The 12875-nt window shown below is 48.8% G+C and overlaps 2 protein-coding genes across 7 annotated transcripts in view; both read right to left on the bottom strand.

The window, feature by feature from the left end:
- Positions 1-2194: 2194 nt before the first annotated feature.
- AURKC (aurora kinase C) lies at positions 2195-6519 on the bottom strand. 3 transcript variants are annotated; one of them, XM_039219052.1, is made up of 7 exons: positions 6239-6519; positions 6063-6154; positions 5693-5884; positions 4968-5106; positions 3878-4026; positions 3149-3323; positions 2195-2617 (listed from the first exon to the last, which is right to left on the bottom strand). In XM_039219052.1, the coding sequence occupies exons 1-7, from the start codon at positions 6269-6271 to the stop codon at positions 2588-2590; spliced, it is 810 nt and encodes a 269-aa protein (XP_039074983.1). In that variant the 5' UTR covers positions 6272-6519; the 3' UTR covers positions 2195-2587. The 3 variants fall into 3 exon arrangements, with proteins under 3 accessions (XP_039074983.1, XP_039074980.1, XP_039074982.1); XM_039219049.1 differs by lacking the exon at positions 2195-2617 and adding an exon at positions 2673-2973 and having other exon boundaries at positions 6239-6515; XM_039219051.1 differs by lacking the exon at positions 2195-2617 and adding an exon at positions 2673-2973 and having other exon boundaries at positions 6118-6154; positions 6239-6513.
- Positions 6520-8344: 1825 nt separating this feature from the next.
- LOC120221570 (zinc finger protein 264-like) overlaps positions 8345-12875 on the bottom strand; it is a 28682-nt gene continuing 24151 nt past the window's right edge. For 2 of the 4 annotated variants that reach the window (XM_039219037.1, XM_039219040.1), the window contains one exon: positions 8345-10033. In XM_039219037.1, coding sequence (XP_039074968.1) covers positions 9911-10033 — 123 coding nt within the window. In that variant the 3' untranslated portion in view covers positions 8345-9910. The remainder of the gene's footprint in view (positions 10034-12875) is intronic. The other 2 variants (XM_039219038.1, XM_039219039.1) reach the window with 2 other exon arrangements.

Raw genomic sequence — 12875 nt, 5'->3', positions numbered from 1 at the left:
TTTTGATGAGCACCAAATGTTGTATGAAGTGTTGAATCACTGTATTGTACACCCGAAACTAATATTTCACTGTATGTTAACTAACTGGATTTTAAATAAAAACTAAAAAGAAAAAAGAGATTTAATTTTAAAAGTGGAGAAAAGCATAGTGACGGGATGTTAACAGAGTCAAGGATTAAGGTGAAGTTAATTTCCTAGAAGATTTTTTTAAAATAAAAGGCTGTGGGGGCGCCTGGGTGGCTTAGTCGGTTAAGCGTCCGACTTTCGCTTAGGTCATGATCTCGTGGTTCGTGGGTTCGAGCCCTGCGTCAGGCTCTGTGCGACTGCCAGTTCAGAGCCTGGAGCCTGTTTCAGTCTGTGACTCTCTCTCTCTCTGACCCTCCCCTGCTCACGCTGTCTCTCTCTCTCTCCTAGAAATAAATAAAACGTTAAAAAAAATAAAATAAAATAAAAGTCTGTGGAAGGGTATCTGCGTGGCTCAGCTGGTTGAGCATTGACTCTTGATTTTGGCTCAGATCGTGGATCCCAGTGTCCTGGGATTGAGCCCCACATCATGCTCCATGCTGAGTGGGGATACTGCTTAGGATCCCTCTGCCTCTCTCCCCTACCCTCTCTAAAATAAAATAAATAAAAATTCATATTTAAAAAAAAAGGATGGGGGCACCTGAGTGGTTCAGTTGGTTGAGTGTCCAACTTCAGCTCAGGTCACTATCTTGTTGTTCGTGAGTTGGAACCCCACATTTGGCTTGCTGCTGTCAGCCTGTCAGCGCAGAGCCTGTTTCAGATCTTCTGTCCCCTTCTGATGCCCATACCCCCCATGCTCTCCCATAAATAGGTAAAAATTGACAAACTTTAAAAAAAGGAGATTGTGGAGAAATATGGCTTAATTGGAAAAGACTATTTCTTTTCACATGTATTTGATATTTACAGTTAAATTAAGTGGTTTGAGGCTAGAATTTAAGTCAGATATTAAAGTTAAGATTTTTATATTCTTTTTGTCATAGGAGGCAGAATGTCTGGAATCAGTGGTGAGGAAAGCTATATATCTACTGGAGAATCTTTGAAATCCCTATTGTAAAGCATGTCAGAGAGTTTACATAATTTAGACACATATCACCTGGTAGTCAGAGTGGAAGCCCTACTTGACTTTTCTATGCTTATCTACTTCCCCAAAAATCCACCCGGTGATGTGACTTTATCCAGCACCAGAGCCGCGTAATATTGCAGGATTCCCATATACAAACTAGTTTATTAGGAATTTCCAGGTGTTTAATTGAAATATTTTAAGGGCACTGATGGACAATGCTAGAAAGCACACAGAAGTGGGCATTAGAGATGCAGATGAAAAACCATGAACCAATGTCTTGGGGCGCTTAAATTATAGATGTACAGTGTGGGGCTGTCCATCTGAGTCGAGTAGCTGAGTTACTTATGTTGTGGTGTTGTGCCCGAATTGCGAGTCCCAGAGACCTCCAAGGAGCCGGCACCGATGCAAATAAAAAAGGGTCTTTATTATAAGCTTTGTTACAAGCAGGGGCTCACCCACCTACCGGTGTCGTGGCAGCAAGGTGAAGCGAAGAATAGCGAACAGGGTTTTTAAGGAGTAAGGGATGGGGGTGTTACAGTACGTATAGCATCATCACATAAGCACCAATTACAATCGTACAGCACCCATGGTAACAGCTTTGACCATTCAGTATCTGTGAGGTGTTCGTTACTTTTGGTGGGACCCAATCATGACTTTTAAGAATACTTTGAAAATAACCAATTATGAGGTGAGTTCCAAGGGCCCACGTGGGGTTCAGGCAAGCGGTGAGAAATTGGCTGGTTTGTATAAAATAACTGCAGTTCCCAGCCTTGACTCAGACCATAGGAATGTTTTTTTGATTAGCTGACCTGAGGGCGGTCCGAGGATGGCTTTAGCCTTGAACAATCTGAGGCTTTTCCGGGAACTGGGACTGGGGCTACGTGCAGCCCGAGGTTGCACAAACGGAGGCCTTAATTTCAGGCTCTTCAGTGGGTGTGCTCACACACAGAGATGTGGTCCTGCATGTGTAGGAAACTTCACACGAGGAGACTGTGTATAATACAGCTAAGGGAGTAATATGAACAAAGCAAACTCCATACATAATATTTTTTATGTCAGGTGACACAGTGAGAAAAGCAATGCCTGCAAAAACGAGCAGAAAATATGTCTGAGCTCCCAACTGTGTCTAGATGTTTATTCTGGTGCAGTCAGCTTATCGTGAATGGAGGGAGTGGGCGACACCTGAAAGCGGGACAGAAGCATCCGGGGAGGTTGGAAGAGCGCTCTCTAAACTGCTGCCTGTGGAGGATGTGATTTCAGAAGTGATCTTACATTATTAGGGTGATCTATCTGATGCAGTCAGAACATGACACAACACAGAGGTGCTGGCGAATGCATCTGCGGATTCATCTGCAGTTGACGCGCAGTGAGACGTGTTATCTCAGAGATGGTAACATGCTGGATGGCAGTATAAAGACGGCGGTTATCTGAACGAAAACAGTAACTAGGTCTGACGGTGAGAGGTTGAGTCACCACCATCCCTGAGGACCCGGAGGGACGTCATCTTGGGATGCTCTCATGGGAAAGTTTCTACAAGAAATAAAGATTCTGCCCGGTCACACACCAACTCACGTAACTATCAAGACCTAGTACAAAATGACTCAGCTTTTATTCATTAGCATCTTTCATTTTAGAAGAAACAAAAGACAGACAAGATAGTAGAGCCAGGAGAGTTCCCTGGACAAACACAATGAAACAGGTGCGGACAGGGCTCAAGAAGAATCCATCTGAACAGATGGAGGCAGCACCCTCCGAGAATGGGCCCGGACCCAGGGGTGCTCTGGGATCTGCGCCAAAGGCAGCCGCTCCGAAGGCTCATATCTGAGAAGCTTGGAGATCAAGTCTTGGGCTCCCAAAGGTATGGACGGAGGAAACCTCACATCCACCTGATGAGGCCGGACAAGAAAAAAAGAGAAGGATGGTTAATTTCTGTACTCCATGTTTTCTGTTCCTTGAGTCCCTTCAAGGCACTCTTCTGGACCTTAGTCAACAAGCTTTATGGGCAGCCCAAGCTCTGTGGCCTCTCCCTCCCCACAAATTCCCAGAATGTGACCATCCTACCTTAAGGATGCGTCTGTAGGTCTCACTATAGGAAGGGCTCTCAAAGGGTGGACTTCCCACCAGCAGCTCATAGCAGAGCACTCCAATGCACCACAGATCAACCTTCTCATTGTATGTTTTCCTTTCTATCATTTCTGGGGGCAAGTAGTCCAGAGTCCCGCACGTGGTCTTTCTCCTAGAGGACAGCAGAGAAGGGAGCCCTGTGCAGAGGCCCAGTAGAGGGTAACCCCCCTTTTCTAGATTCCAGCGAGATGGGAGATGCTAGAAAGGCCTGAGAAGTCCACTCCCAAGCCTGGAAGTTTGGAAAAAGCAAGTTTCAATAAGGATCAAGGTTTAGGGAAGGTGAGTCCTGGGACCCACCAATTCCATACTTTGGAGTCATTCATACATTTAGCTCATAATCCAGGATGTTTTCATAATATTCTGGGCATCAAAAGAGATTACAAACTGAAGGTGCATCAAGAGAGACCAAGTAAAATTTCTGGAATTATGGAGCAATGATTCTTATTTACATGGAAACTTACTAGAGAAAGTTATATGTTAACAGAGATCAAAAGATAAAAGATGTGGTTCAACCAAATTCTTTCAATCTACAAATAAACATTAAATACAGGCATCCAAAAAAAGAAGTGCTCAAATACAAATGCAGGGTTTTATCTCGGTGTTACACATGGAATGGATTCAACTGGATCATTCCTTACTGGCACCCAGGCCCAGTGACTGACCTACCTCAGAGATGGGGTGTGCACAGACCAGCCAAAGTCTGCAATCTTCACCTCACCCCTGAGCCCCAGCAGCAGATTCTCTGGCTTGATATCCCTGTGAATCACCTTCTTCTCGTGGCAGTAAGTCAGAGCATCCGCGAGCTCCTCCATTATCTGAGGGAGCAAAGAAAAAGCGTCTGGAAATGAAGCCAGCTACGGTTTCCACGTGAGACAAAATACTCATGCATTTTATAATTGTAGTGGAATCTTTTGTTTTTAATTTGAGAGAGAGAGAACACGCAAGCAGGGGAGGGTCAGGGAGAGAGGACAGAGAGAGAATCTCAAGCAGGCTCCGCAGAGCCTGATGTGAGGCTCGAACTCACAAACCGAGATATCATGACCTGAGCAGAAACCAAGAGCCAGAGGCTTAACTGACTGAGCCACCCAGGCGCCCCTGTCGTGGACTCTTTTATGTCCTAGTTATCAACCCCATTACTTCCTTAAGAGAACCACAATTCTTGGTCGGGGACATGGGTAGACCCATTTTATGTGGTCTCAAAGGATGGATGCTAAAGTGGACGGAACCTCCCTTTTGCCCTAGCACAGCAAGGAGCTGGACCAGGGCGCATGCGGAGCCAGAGGACCGCCCACAGGACTGGAGTCCTAAAGAAATGATACAAAAACAGGAGGGAAAATGAAAGATAACTCATTCTGACAGCAAGCTGACCCAGCGCTGCCTGCTGGGATGACCGAAGCTCTGGGTCCCCATCTGGATCTCTGCAGAAATCTGTTGCCTCCTATTTCGAAGCCAGTTCTACTCATTTATTCAGTGAAGTCTCTCATAGGCTTTCAACATGCTTCTTCACATAACACAGTAGAGATTCTGTTGCTTACAACCAAAGAATCCAAATTCGTACGCACTAATTATTAATATTCTGGGGTAATTAGGGTATTAAAATGTGAAGTTACAGGCTGTCTGTGTCATCATATAAAAGTTAATAGAATTCAAAATAAAGGGAAAAAAGAAGCTGGGAACGAATCAAGCCACAAGCAGCGATCCCCACCTGCCCACAGTAAACCCACAGGCCCCAGAGCCGCCAGCCCTCCCACCTCACCGTGGCTGTGTGCTGCTCATCCAAAGTGCTGCTCTTTTGCAGCTCCTTGTAGAGCTCACCCCTTGGAGCATATTCCAGAATCAGGTACACCCGGGAAGCATCATGGAAGTAGTTGTATAGGCGCAAGATATTGGGGTGCCTGGAGAAAAGACAGGAAGGGTCAGACTCATGAGCCCCAACTCCTGACGCTATTAAAAGTGATTGGTCGTGGGGTGCCTGGGTGGCTTAGTCGGTTAAGCGTCCGACTTTCGCTTAGGTCATGATCTCACGGTTCGTGGATTCGAGCCCCGCGTCGGGCTCTGTGCTGACTGCCAGCTCAGAGCCTGGAGCCTGTTTCAGTCTGTGACTCCCTCTCTCTCTGACCCTCCCCTGCTCACGCTGTCTCTCTCTGTCTCCAAGAAATAAATAAACATTTAAAAAAAAAAAAGTGATTGGTCGGACAAAGGGCCAATTGTGCTGGGATCAGAATAATAGCCTGATACTGGAGTGTGTGAGGGGAGGGCAGGGGGAAGGCATCAGGATTTGGGGGGTCTGAAACCGGGAGAAGGCTTTATATGGTGTAAGTGGAGTGAACTGCAGAAAAAATCTTCCAGGCTGACTCAAGGTGGCCTGTTTGAGGGTAATTCGGGGGCAGTGCTGGGTTCAGGTGCCAGAGAGGGAAGAGAAAACAGAGGAAGAGGAAGAGGAAGAAGCCAGCGCTGGATTCTCCTGCAACGTGTCCTTACTGTAGATGCGCCTGGATCTCAATTTCCCTGCGCAGCTGGTGCTCCAGCCCTTCCTTTTCTATCTGCGACTTGAAGATGACTTTCAGGGCCACAAGGAAATGGCTTTCCTTGAGTCGAGCCAGGTACACGTTCCCAAATTTTCCCTTGCCCAGAGGACGCCCGATTTCAAAGTCCTCAATTGTGAAGCGCCGCCTGAGAGGAAAGGAAAAAGAGAGCCTCAGTTTGGGCAACAAGTCAGAGGGCAGTCACGGACTCGAACGTCCACCTTCCTCCTTCACTTCACCCCTCCCGCCCCCGCACCCCGTCCCCTGGTCAAGGGTGCAGCCCGGCTGTTTGGTCAACAGCTCTCCGCCCACGAGCCAACACTTCCCACGTGCAGCTGGTCTTCGTTTCTGGTCCCGCTGCTTCCTTCCAGAGACACTCACACCGGGGAGACGCCGAGCTCCAAGTGGCCTGCTGCAGCTACTCAGACAGACAAACAGAGGTCAACAAGCACTTCCCGCACCCCACCCCCGCCCCCACCAACTGACACCAGTCCTTCTCCACCTGTTCCCTGGTCTCGGGTCTGCTCCTCTTCATCTGCGGGCTGCACGCTGCCCGACTTCATCGCAGCGTTTGGGTGGCTCCCCAGGAGAAGAGATGGCGGCGACAGGACGCCTTCCTGAGTCCTTTGGAATTGTCCTCAAAAGGGGTGAAGATAGGCAGCACCCAGGCTGAGGCGCTTCCGGAGCCGACCTTCCCCCACGGAGCCTCCAGGCAGCGTCTGGACACCTCCGGAGACCAAGGAAATCCGGGGGGGCGGGCGCTAGGGCCCTTATAGCGGCGCCCTCTCGTTGGCTGAGCCAGCTGTTCCTGACCGGCTCCCATTGGTTAGATCTTCTGAGCGCGCAGGCAGCGTGTCCAATAGGAAAGGCAGAAATGGGAGCTTCCCCCCAAGCTTAGCCAATGAGATGGCAGGGCGCGGAGACCCGGCGCTGGAGCCGCTCCGAGTCGGTGGGGCACCTGTAGCCGGGGCCATGGAGCAGAGGGAATCTGAGGAGGGGGGCGTGGAGCAGAGGGTCTCGTGAACTAATTCCAGCATGAATCCATGAGCGTGTGAATGCATTAGTGAACTGACACAGTGTGCGTGTGAATGATTAGACACCAACCACAGGAAGCTGCCAGGGGGAGGGGTGGCCGTGAAGTCCACAAGCATCCAAACCACGTGCGAACCGCCTGGACCGGGCTGAGACGTCGTGTCCCATTCAGGCCACTCCCCAGCGATGTCCTCCGTCTTGCTCCCCGAAGTTCCTGCCTCGTCCTGGGATGCCCTGCAGCTCCTGCTGTCCCCCCTCCATCGCACAGCCCTTGGAGCCTCCCCAGCCTGCGACAGCAGGCCCATTGGCACAGTGGCACAGTCGGCTCACCCTTTGCCACCATGGGCTGTGTATTTGCTAGACTCTTAACCTTAAAAATACAATTCAGTTATTTTTCACCAGGGGGAAAGAATGTTTGGGAGCAGAGAATTACAATATAGGAACAAGGAAGCTACAGTAAAAACCATAGGGTAGCCCTCAAATGTAGGAGAGAAACGCTATTTTATGGAGAGGGAAGTTTGGGAGGGCTTGTTTTGAAAGAAAGTCCATTAGAGAAAAGCAACAGTTTAGTAAAAGACAGTTTCTCATTGGTTGAGTTGCAGGGGTGGTCAATTTCTTGTATGCGATGTTTATCTTTTCTCCTTGGGGCCTATAATTGATGATTCTTTCTTGTTGAGGATTCTTCTGTTGAGGGTCTATGATTGACATCCCTAGTCAGGATGTCAGAGCTCCCGTGTGGCCTCCTGACTCCATTTTATTGAAATTTCCTTTTATTAATTTTCAGAGACCCACCCTCTAAGCAGTTTGCCTCTGGGGTCTGAAATAGTAAAATTGGCCCACATGTCTATTTCTATGGCATATACAGACATTACCAAAAATTTAAATTGTATTCTTTTAGACGGGTAATGTAGCAGGAGAGTCATGACACTGAGGCTTTTCTTTCCAGGAAGCAATTTTATTCATGCTGGCACGGCTCAGTTGGGTTTCTACCCAAAGAACCGAGCCCCAAACGCCATGTGGTGTAGTTTTGTTTTTTTTTTTTTGGTTTTTTTTTTTTTAATACGTTTTCTATGGGGCACCTGGGTGGCTTAGTCGGTTGAGCGTCCGACTTTCGCTTAGGTCATGATCTCGCGGTTCGTGGGTTCGAGCCCCGCGTCGGGCTCTGTGCTGACTGCCAGCTCAGAGCCTGGAGTCTGTTTCAGTCTGTGACTCCCTCTCTCTGACCCTCCCCTGCTCATGCTGTCTCTCTCTCTCTCTCCTGGAAATAAAAATAAATAAATAAATAAATAAATAAGTTTTCTATTTCTTTAACTCCCATATATGGTAACACACAAACAGTGTGATTAAGTGGTCTCATGTTACAAGGTCATGAAGGATGTTGTCACCTGTATAGCCAGGTTGCTTGAGGTTTTTTTTTTTTTTTTCCATTCCTGAGGGAGGAATGTACCATAGTAACAATATAAATTCTTGGAGGGATATAATTTAAAAAGAAAAAATCTTCTCCCAACCCAGAAAACCTCCTCACAAAGATAGTAGAAAAATAAATAAAAGTTTATTACTGAATAAGCCTTAAAGGGAATGTGATGCCATATCACAGATAATTGCCAAGAGATGGAAAGTGAGAAAGATACCATTTCATAAAGCCAAGCAGACACTGGCTCTCCCAGTGTTTCCCATTACATATCTTCAACATAGACAATAATTAGTCCTCAAGTTAGAAAACATAATAGCACCATTTGTTACACATAGTTGGGCCTAAATTTACCTGGTAATTGGGGTGTGGCTATCTGCCCCTACATTAGTTTTCTATAAAGGAATACAAACATCTCATTTCTTGAGGGTAGAAAGTGGTGTTAGCCTTAAAAATAAAAGTCAGTTATTTTACCCACAAAAACGTTTTATTTGGAAATAGCACAGAATTGTACGCAGAGACACACAAACTACAGTGAAACCATAGGCAAATGCAACAAACAAAGAGAAGAGTTATTTTATGGAGGAGTGAGTTGGGAGGGTTGAACAAATTCTGCTGGAGGAAAGCAACAGTTCAAGATTATGGCAGTTTCTCATCGGCTGAGTTGCAGGGATGGTTGATTTCTTACAGGGGATGCAGGGTCCATCTTTCCCTGTCGGGGCCTGGAATTCACGATTCTTCCTGTGATTGACTTGGAGTGGCCCCATGAGCTCTACCTTCCAGCCTCCCAGCTCCGTTGTAAATTAACAAGGCTTCCTTTGTTAGTCTTCAGTTTTGCAACTTGGAGCCAGGTGCCCACCAAAGTGAGGCTCCTATCTTCCCACAGAAACTGATAGAGATGCCATCTCCGCTGATGTCTGCATTCCAAGGAGATGGCTCCGGAGTCTTTAGAGAAAGACCTTCCCAGAGTGAAGGCTTGTGGAGCTAGAGCTGCATTGCAGGGATTCAGGTGGGACCTGGGGAGTTAGGTAAATGGAGACAAATTGTGTAGAACCCGGTCAGCCTTTGTAAGGAGGTTTTAATTCGCTCCAGACTGTGTTCTAAAATGTACCTGGGATTTGTTTCCTCAGGTGTGGTAAGGCAGCAGATCTGGAAGGGACTGTGACCAAGTGAGAAGTTTATGCTCGCATCCCTAACAGCTGGGGGTTAGGGCATGTTACCCACGTTAGGGAGGTTCTGCGTGGCGTGGATGGAGGGCTCGGTTCTCGGATTCACAACGGAAGGTTTATGTGAGGATCTGCTCTCAGATAAAACCAGCCAGAAGGAAAGTAGTAAAGCACAAAGCTGGTTATTAAGGACAGTGCCTTCTCAAGGTGGGAGAATGAGGCACTGCCCTGAGGCTACAGGGGTCTTTTCTCTTCATGTAAGTGGGGTCTTGGGTCATGGCTGGAGCGGACTCTCGTAGACACTACTTCCAATTACTTGGGGGGACCCCCCCTCGTCGGGAGGGGGTCTTTGACCCTACAGTGTTCCTTCCTGAACCGTCTTGCCAGCCTTCCCCATGGCAGAGGGGGCCAAACTGCAGTGCAAATGCATTATGACCTGGGAGCTGCTCTGCACCCAGGGCCCCTGGTCTGTCATCCCTGGGGGGCTGGGAGGCAGTCAGGGAGCTGAGACACCCTGCTTGTCATGTGTAACCTACCTATCACCACCCCTGCCTCCAGCTCCTGTCTAACCACCTATTCTCCCAGACATACCACAGAGGAGCGTGGGGAGCGGGGGGAAGCAGCAGGTTGGCTTGGGAGGCGGCGGCAGCGACAGAGAAAGCATGGCCCAGCGCATTTGTCGGGTTTCCTGCAGCAAAGCAGGGCAGGACAGGTAAACAGCTTAGGATTGGCTGCTTTGAAAAATATGGTAGGGCTTCGGGGCCTAAGTGTCCTCCCCGTCTGGTTCCCGGCCCTCAAATTTTCTGGAGCCAGAGATGTGGGTAGTTTGCATGTGAAAAGCGAGGTCCTGGGGAAGTTGTTAGCTGTCTCTGATAACTGGCTGGTCCTGGGAGGGGCAGACTCTCCACAGTCAGCAAGACTCCAAATGCCAGAACATAGAAAATTAAAAATATATGTAGTTAGTAAACTGGGAAACAGATGACCATCTGGGGAGGTTTCCAGCTGAATGGTAATGTAATCTGATTTGTGAATTAAAAAGATCAAGCTGAGTAGTGTGTGGAAATTAGACTATAGGAGGGTCAAGAGAGAAGATCTATTAGACTGTTTTCCAGATTTGGGGGTAGGGGAGACACTGACTTAAATTAAGGTAGTGACACAGTAAGGTGGCTTGTCACAAAGTACAAACAGATGATCAGAAGGGACAAGTATTCAAATTAGTACAAAAATATAAACATGAATATAATGCTTTCACAGTATGGATTGTTATTTTAATCAACCCACACCCTACTCTGCTTCCTTTAAATGTTAACCAGATTTCTTTTTGTTTTATTTTTGAGGGGAGAGGGGCAGAGAGAGAGACACAGAATCTGAAGCAGGCTGCAGGCTCCAGGCTCTAAGCAGTCAGCACAGAGCCCGATGTGGGACTCGAATTCACTAACTGTGAGATCATGACCTGAGCCGAAGTGGGACACTTAACCAACTGAGCCACGCAGGCGGCCCTTAAACAGGGTTACTGTTTACCATTTAAAGGAAGCAGAGTTTATCACAACAGTTGATCAGAAGGGACAAGTAATCAAATTAGTATAAAAGTATGGACATGAATGTAATGGTTTCACAGTATGGATTATTTTAATCTACTCTTACCCCACTCTGCCTCCTTCAAATGGTAAGCACGTTTCTGATGATGCTATCATGTATCTGTCACAGAAATACTTTACTACATAGAGATGCTCACACCAATAGCACACTTTTGCCATCACAGAGCCTAAGCCAAGGGCCAGCACGGCAGACTGAGCAGAAATGTGTTAATTGAACAGGCTCTGGCTGCTCAAATGCTATCATCCCAAAGGACTGGCCCCTGACCAGCTCGGACAAGACAACCTGAGCCCTGAACACCTGGGCCAGGAAGTGATTTTACGCCTGGATCTGCAGGCCCCACTTGCTTCTTCAGTTAGACCAGATGATTGATGCTAACGGTGTGACTCACGGGGAATGGTGGGTGGCTTTTGTATGCCCGAGGCTCTGAGTCACACTGTATCTCTGCCTTCTGTGCCCCCCACCCCCAATACCCATGGTTGGTCATGTGCCTCAGTAAGAAACCCTGACAGGCACGCCTGGGTGGCTCAGTCGGTTAAACGTCTGACTTTGGCTCAGGTCATGATCTTACGGTTTGTGGGTTCGAGCACCGCGCTGGGCTCTGTGCTGACAGCCAGCTTAGAGCCTGGAGCCTGTTTCAGATTCTGTGTTTCCCTCTCTCTCTGACACTCCCCTGCTCACGCTCTCTCGCTCTCTCTCTCTCAGAAATAAATAAAACATTTAAAAAAAGAAAAGGAAAAAAAGAAACCCCGACATTAAAGCTTCGGTGAGCTTCCCTCTTTGGCGATACCCAAACATACTGTCACACCTTTGCCCAAAGAATGAAGCCCGTGTGACTGCGCTGGGACAGGACACCTGGAAGCTGGCCCTCAGTCTCCTTGAGCCTGTTACCTTGGCCTGTGTCCTGCGCTGCCACGGGCAGTAACTATTACAGCTGCTCTGAGTGAGGCAAATCCTCCTAGCAAACCATCAAGCCTGAAGCTGGCTTTGGGGAGCAGAGAAAAGCATTATGTACACACGCCATGATCTAGAAGCATGTTCCGGTAAAGGCTCGCTGAGGAAATGCTATCTGAGATGAGGGGTGAGGCGTAAGCGTGCACCGACTGGGCAAAGTCAGGAGGCAAGAGCCCATGGCAGGCGGGGAAGTGGCCACAGCAGGTGGGGGAAGTGCAGGGAACCAGGAAGTGACAGGCGAGACCAGCGATGTGCAAGAGGTGGGAAATGAGGCACGTCCCACACCAGGTAAGGCCCCGTGGATGGGCCACGTGAAGGATTCGGTGTTTATCCCAGGAGTGAAGGGAAGTCCTGAAGCGTGTTAGGGGGAGGGGGCGGGGCGGGGCGAGTCGTCCGTGACCAAGTCAGAGCCATATGTCATATCTCTGGCGTCCGCGTGGAGAGCGGACCGCAGAGGATCCAGGTGGACCTGGCTAGGAAGGCAGGAGCCGAGGTGTCAGGGGACATCTGTGTGGAGCAGGGGGGAGGCAGGGGATTGCAGAGCAGCGAGCTCTCCGGAGGGAAAACTTCACAACGCAGACACATGCCTGACACACGGACCCCAGCCACAGAAGCAGAATAAACAGGGACTCTGAAACGAGTCATCCAGTGCAGAGAGCAAGGCAGGAAGTGGAAGCAGGCAGAGGACCAGAGGGCCCATGCTCTCGACTGCGCTCCACCAAGCCAGAGCGACTTGCCCGTTTACACTTCAGCACGGACCCTTCAGTTGTGAGCAGGCCGATTACAGGTCGTCAGCCCTCAAAACTCGAGGGTGACATCGCTGAGGGCTCCAGAGGCACCCCCGCGCCCCACAGCTGAGGCGGCAAAGGCCGTCGCTGAGAAGAGAGGGAGCCGCACGCACTCCCCGAGGCCAGGTTCCCACAGCTGTCCTGCCTCATGTCTGTGGGGAGCCCTCCCGGCTGGAGCGCGACGGTCCCACG

Source organism: Hyaena hyaena, unplaced genomic scaffold (genome assembly GCF_003009895.1).
Source record: "Hyaena hyaena isolate Hyena2069 unplaced genomic scaffold, ASM300989v1 scaffold_787, whole genome shotgun sequence".
Classification (NCBI taxonomy): domain Eukaryota; kingdom Metazoa; phylum Chordata; class Mammalia; order Carnivora; family Hyaenidae; genus Hyaena; species Hyaena hyaena.
The sequence above is the reverse complement of the archived record's forward strand: the minus strand, read 5'-3'. Positions and strand labels throughout refer to the sequence as shown.

What these genes read in the sequence shown, in the direction of transcription:
- AURKC (XM_039219049.1), bottom strand. Translation starts at nt 6,271, where the DNA reads ATGAAGAGGAGCAGACCCGAGACCAGGGAACAG. An exon ending in GACCCGAGACCAGGGAACAG is followed by an intron (nt 6,155 to 6,238) that starts GTGGAGAAGGAC and finishes CTGTCTGAGTAG; the next exon opens with CTGCAGCAGGCCACTTGGAG. An exon ending in CCTACAGACGCATCCTTAAG is followed by an intron (nt 2,974 to 3,148) that starts GTAGGATGGTCA and finishes CGGCCTCATCAG; the next exon opens with GTGGATGTGAGGTTTCCTCC.